This window comes from Canis lupus, chromosome 20, assembly GCF_011100685.1.
Source record: "Canis lupus familiaris isolate Mischka breed German Shepherd chromosome 20, alternate assembly UU_Cfam_GSD_1.0, whole genome shotgun sequence".
NCBI lineage: Eukaryota > Metazoa > Chordata > Mammalia > Carnivora > Canidae > Canis > Canis lupus.
The window spans coordinates 1,207,950-1,213,980 of record NC_049241.1 but is presented as its reverse complement, the minus strand read 5'-3'; the positions used below and the strand labels follow the sequence as shown (position 1 = coordinate 1,213,980).

Here is a 6,031-nt window from a genome sequence, read left to right as displayed (position 1 = left end):
CCGCCGAGGGTTCCAGCGTGCCTCCGGGCCCCAGACACCCAGGCACAGCAACCCCGCCCAGGGCCGCAAACCACCAGGGTCTGGCGAAGCGGCGGCTGAGAACCTGCACCTGCACCTGCACCTGCAATTTGTTGTGGGGTGAGGCCGGCATGAAGCTCCTGGAAGGCCGCTGGTACCTGGCCCGGCAGGCAAAGGGCCCAGCCTCAGCCAGGAACCGCCACTGAGCGCACGAGGTGCCCGCGTTTCTGTGGGCCCCGCCCCAAACTCCTCCTAGCAAAGGACACACAGAGCCAGGACGTTTAGCAAAAATGTTTAATCTCTCCTTAATGTGTGTGTGTATTTACAAGTACTAAATCTGAGGAACAGTAAAATAGGAAACCGCCGTATATTTACACACCCCGTGGGCTGAGCGGCCCGCCCCGTCAGCCACGCTGCCCCGGGAGCAAGAGCCCGGTAGGCAGCTCGGGCGGCCGGGTGATCGCTCTTCTTTTGGGTGGGGGCTCTGTGGCGTTATGGGACAGCTAATTGTGGGCTTCGTCTTAAAAATATCTTTCTCTCTTTCTAAATATATCTACTCTAGCTTGTGTAGCACCAACGACGTGAGCCATCAGATCCAGAACGGGGGAGCCGGGCCTCAGCCAGGCCAAACCAGAGGGCGGGAGGGATGCTAGGGGCCTGCCGTTAGGGGGATCCAGGTCCCTCTTCCCCTCAGCCCCCAGCCCCGGCTCGTCAGGCCCTGGGTCAGGGAGGGCAGGGCAAGCTCGAGGTATATGGAGAGACGGGGCTCCCGGACGGAGGTTGGGCTGTCTGAGGGCACTCCTGAGACCATGCAGATCGGGGTGGGGGGTGGCCTGTAGCAGTGGCAATAGCAGCAGTGTCCGGGACAGGCTGGGAGCCCTTGCATCCCACACTGGCCTGGATCCCCCAAGCCCTGGGGCTGCACAGGGGCCTTCGGGACCATGGCACTCCCCTCAGTGTGCAGAGCAGGGCTGCAATCCCAGGCTCCTGCCAGGGCCCCCACACCAGTGCCGGAGCTTGGGGCACCACGGGGGGATGCGCAGAGGCAGAGGTGCCGGTAGGATACTACAGACTCGGAGGGCGTGGGGAGCAGTGACAAGGAGAAGGCAGGGCCTAACTGCAGGAGCCAGCAGCAAGGAAGGTGCGGGAGCTGCTGCCTGGCCGGGGCAGGCTGAGGGTCAGCTCCCTGGGCTCGCGTGTAAACAGGTACTGCTAAAGTGCTTGGCCTCCCCCTGCCGCCACGGCCCTGCCCGCCCACAGTTCAGGGGACACGGGCACGTGGACGGGCCCCCGCCCTGGAACTCGCAGCCTCGCTCAGGCCAGCACAGGGGTTCAGCTCTGCGGGGGCCAAAGAGGGCAGAGGAAGGGGCTGGAACTGATTCTCAAGAGGGGCCCGGGTGCTGAGGAGCCCCAGGCCAACCATCACAGAACTGGAAGAACGAGGGCTTAGAGCAGAAGCCGGTGCCCTGGGAAGACTTTCCGGGGACGGAGGGGAAACGGGGGCTTGCTCCCAGGCCCGGCCCAGCAACGTCAGACGGGCCAGGGGACCACCCAGGGACGCGCGTCCAGCCGAGGCAAGTGGCCACCCAGACAGCCGGGTCTCCAGACGGGCCGGCCTCCGCTCAGCTGCCCCCGCTTGAGGCCACAGGGGCTGCGCTGGGGCCAGGCCAGCTTGAGCTCTGACGGGGCACCCGCGGCAGTGGGAAGCCTGAGCCCAGCCTGGCGCCTGTGGGGACCCCCCGCCCAGGTCAGCCCCGTTCCAGGAGCTTCCCACGCCGGGAATGCTGGGATATCCTGGCGCCCCCGGCCCGGTCTCTGAGGTGTGGCTCACGCTGCTTAGGAGGGGGGACCCCCAGACGGGCAGCCCATGGGCACGGGGCCGGCCACAGTTAGCTGTCCCTTAAAGTCCGTAGGAATCTTTAGTACCGTCGAAAAAGTGGACTTGTAAAGGGGCCGGGCCCGCTTGTTTGCTTTCATGAGTCACTGATTAATTAAAAAACATAAAAAAGGGGGTCTAACAACCTCTAGTATTTAACACTTGCAGTTTTAAAAAGATCAAGTCAGACTAGACGCTAGCACGGTCATGCAGGAATGCACGGCCCTGCGCCCTGGACGCTCTGGGGCCGGCGACAAGTTTGCTCCTTCTTACGTCAAAACAAAACCAGGGTGACCCGCAGGTCGAGGGGCGGAGGCCTTGGGGTGCTCCACTCAGGGGAGCCCCAGCCACATCCCCCACGACCATTTGGTATTGCTTCCCCACTGCCTTAATTTCCCTTATACTACACTGTAAAATCTCTCCTCCTCCAGGTAACTGTACAGACCCCACTGGGGCTGGAGACTGAGGCTAGAGCCACATATATATATACATATATATATGTACAGAATTTTTTTTAATTAAAAATTTGTTCTTTCTTGCTCACTGAGGGTGGGGGGGCAGAGCCAACCTCCAGGCCCTCTGGTCACTGCGTCCTACTCCCAGGGGCCCCGCCACAGCCCCGGCTGCCCACACGGAGCGCAGCAGGGTGCCTCTGTTCCCCTAAAAAAACTCCAAACCAGTCCCCCAGACCTCCCACCGCTCTTGAGGGGCCGGCACGCTGCAGAGATGCCAGACTGGAAGCTGCTAAAGGTGGACATGGAGAGCAGGGGACACAGACAGGGATGAGGGAGGAGGGGATCAGGGGCTGCTCCCAGACCCGCAGGGCCGGACAGCCCCGCCCGCCCAGGGCCCGGAGCCAAGAGTGGCGCTGTGCAGGGGGGAATAAATAACGGGAACGTGCGCTCGTGACCCGGAGCCCCGGCCCCAGCGGCTCCCAGACGCATAGCCCTGAGGACAGGAAAGGAGTCACCGAGTCCTTCTGGAAGTCGCATGAGGGCTCTGAGTGAACCGTTCTGCAGCCCCTCCACGGGAGGGAGCTGGGGCCTCTCTGGGCGAGGCTGATGTGGTGCTCCGGCCTCGGCCGCGGCCGCGGAGAGCACGCGGTGAATCGGAGGATGGTGGTGGCCGTGCGGCAGCGAGTGGGGGGTGCCGGATGTGGCAGGCAGCAGTGGGAAGGCCGACTCCAGCTCCCCTTGGCGGGCCCCCGGCCTTCAGCCTCCCTCGGGGCTGCCATCCGGGCCCCGGGCCCGGCAATCCGCCCAGCAAGCCGGGAACAGCTGGTGCCCTCCTGGCCCCTTGTGCTGGCCCCCCCGACCATGGCAGCACAGCCTCAAGGAGATGGACTGGGCTAGCCAGCCCTTCCCGGAGGGCTCCAGCCTGCCCCCCAGGGCCTTGGCGGTCACCCCATTCTTCCGAGAAGCGCCCAGTCACCCTGGGCTCCTGCAGCCCTGTGCCGAGCAGCTGGGCATGGAAGGTGCCGCAGGGGCGTGGTCACCCACACCAAGAACGAGGACCCCCGCCAGGTGGGAGGAGGAGGGAGAGGGCCGGGAGGACGCTGAACCGCACGGCCGGCCCCGAGCGCGCTGGCACGAGGCACAGTTGGGGCGAGGCTGCCTCCGGGGCCTCCCAGCTCTGGCTGCTGGACGGAGGCCGGCCCTGTGGGCCCTCTTACGCAACTCCCTCTGGGCGGTGATGGCCGAGGGTCTCAGCTGCTCAGGGCCATCGTGTCCACCACCTGCTCCAGCTTGCTCCGGAGCCGCTGCCGCCGAGCCTGCTCATCCTTCTCCAGGGCTGTCAGGATCTGCAGAGGTGGGTGGGGCGTCAATGGCCTGGCCAGGGCCCCCTGCTCCCGTGGGACCAGTGCACAGAAGCTCAGGGGGTGCCCAGTGAGCGCGTCACATGGCCTCGACCAGTGGGGACCCTGGGGCCAGGGTGAGGTTCCACCCCTACGGTTCCCAGCTGAGGGACCTAGGTTGAGCCTGGCGTGGAGGAGGAGTCCCCCAGGTCACCTTTCTACCTCATCCCCAGAGCCCCAACCCCTAACAGGGCTTTCGTTATGCCAGCCCCTTGAGTTGGTTCCCTCAGCACAGCATCTCGTCGGTCCATCAGGGTGGGCCTGGCCTGCTGGGGCACAGACACCACCCCTCACAGTCTGCTCTGTCCCCCAGCTCAGCTGCCATCAGCCCAGCACAAGGCCCCGCAGCCACCGCCCACTTCTCTGCATCCCGATGCACAGCGCTCCCCAGGAAGGACTGCCAGGCTCCCCTCAACGCTCCCTGGACAGCCCAGAGTAGGCAGGCAGGCTTCGGTGCCCAACCTGCAGGTCACTCGCCCTCCTCAGGGCCCGGTCATCTGTCCATGGCCCGTCCCTGGCTCAGTCCCAGGGCTCTGGACTCCCCTCTGGGGCTGCCTCCTCCAATCAGGGGCACAGGTCCTGCTCTCAGCTGCGGCCCCTGCGCCCTGGCTGGGAGCCTAAGACGCTCCTGCTCTCAGATCTTCCCCATTAGACTTGAACAGCTGGAGCCCTCGCCCCTCAGACCTGTGCCTCCGGCGGCTCGCCCCACTTCCTGTCACTCAGCCACAGGTCTGGGGACAGGCCCGCAGCTCGTCAGATGGGCAAGACCAGCCCCGGAGCCCCACGGCCCAGCAGCATGGCCACAGCCCCCTCCGGCCCCTGCCTTACTCTTGTCCCCCAGCAGCTGGCGATCCAATCACGGCTCTAAACCTCAATGGCCTGTCTCACTCGGGGAACAGCCCACATTCCCCAAGGCCCACACAGCCCATGACGACCCTGCCTCAGCCTCCCCTACTCCTCTCTCCTCCGATTCAGCCTTGCAGCCTCCACGGTCCTGCCACAGGGCCCACTCTGGCCTCAAGACCCTGGCACCGGCCAGGCCCAGCCTGCTGCTCTGGCCCTTTGTATCCAATCTAGGGTGTATGTCCACCTCCTTCCCCAGTCAGCTCAGGGAGCCCCAGCTCCGCATAGACACCAAGGAGGCCTCCTGAGACCTCGCTCCAAGTCTGCAGGGAAAGTGCTAAAGGCTGAGGAAAGGCTTGGTGCCCTGCCCTGGATATATCTACCGAGGCCGACAAACCCCGTAGCAGCCCTCAGTGAATGGTCACTCACCGGGCCATGGTCTCCGCCTTGGAAAGACGCTGCCACCCACTCCCCCACACCCCACAATGACCACAAGCACAACCCCTGACCCGCTGCAGCCCCGCCCGACCCTCCCAGGCCAGCAGGGAGTCCCAACAGCATCCCCTCCCTGCCCCAGCGAGCAAGGTGGCCAGTCAGGGTGCAGAGTGGAAACGGCAGCGTCTGACCAGCCTGAGACATGGGAGGGGACTGCCAAGGGGGCTTTTTAGGGAGGGAGCCTGCCTGGCAACACCTGGCAGGGGTCTGCCTCTGGGGAGACGCTTACCTCATCCTTGTACTTGGTGATGTAGGAGTAGATCTCATGCAAGGCGCTCATGCTGTTGAACTGGCTCAGGTGCAGCCGCGACTGCTCGGCCAGGTAGGCGCTCATGTCCTGGTCACTAATGGCAGGCATCTTGGCGATGTCAGCGTAGTACCTGCACAGGGCGGGCGGCGGGGGGCTGTGAGCTGGGTCCTGGCCCTTGGCCGGCCTGCCTGCCCGCCCCACCCCGCACCGCCTACCTCTCCACCCAGCTCTTGTAATTGGGGATGTCCTTAGCATAGAGTAGTTTGTTGGAGGGCGAGTCCTTGCCCAACTTGTGCTCGGACGTGGAACAGGAGTCCATGAAAGTCTGGGCCACCACTGACAAGCAGGCATCCGTGATACTGCTCTTGTGGATGTCGAACACGAACTGCGGGTTCTTGATCACGTTCACCCAGAAGCGCAGAGGCAAGCTGTGGGCAGGTGGGTCCCGATGCACAGTCAGACGGGGCCTTGGCAGCCCTTCTCGAGGGCAAGGGAAGGGCCCGCACAGGGCTCCTGCAGCCCTCTTGGCTCTAACCTTCACAGTGGTCATGCATTTCCATGCGTGTGGGGAAACTGAGGCCCAGAGCGAGCCAGCACTCTCGGCGAGTGCATCCCTGCCACCTAGAGCCTCCTGGAGAGCAGTCCCTGCACATAGGCACGCATGGCTGACGTGTACAGACCCAGAACTATTCCC

At 64.3% G+C, this 6,031-nt stretch overlaps 1 protein-coding gene across 1 annotated transcript in view; it reads right to left on the bottom strand.

Moving 5' to 3' along the window:
- Positions 1-294: 294 nt before the first annotated feature.
- The window catches only part of PLXNA1 (plexin A1), a 43,385-nt gene continuing 37,648 nt past the window's right edge, over positions 295-6,031 (bottom strand). Inside the window, exons 29-31 of the mRNA XM_038565449.1 lie at positions 5,553-5,765; positions 5,317-5,467; positions 295-3,695 (exon numbers count right to left, since the gene is read on the bottom strand). Coding sequence (XP_038421377.1) covers positions 3,600-3,695; positions 5,317-5,467; positions 5,553-5,765 — 460 coding nt within the window. The 3' untranslated portion in view covers positions 295-3,599. The remainder of the gene's footprint in view (positions 3,696-5,316; positions 5,468-5,552; positions 5,766-6,031) is intronic.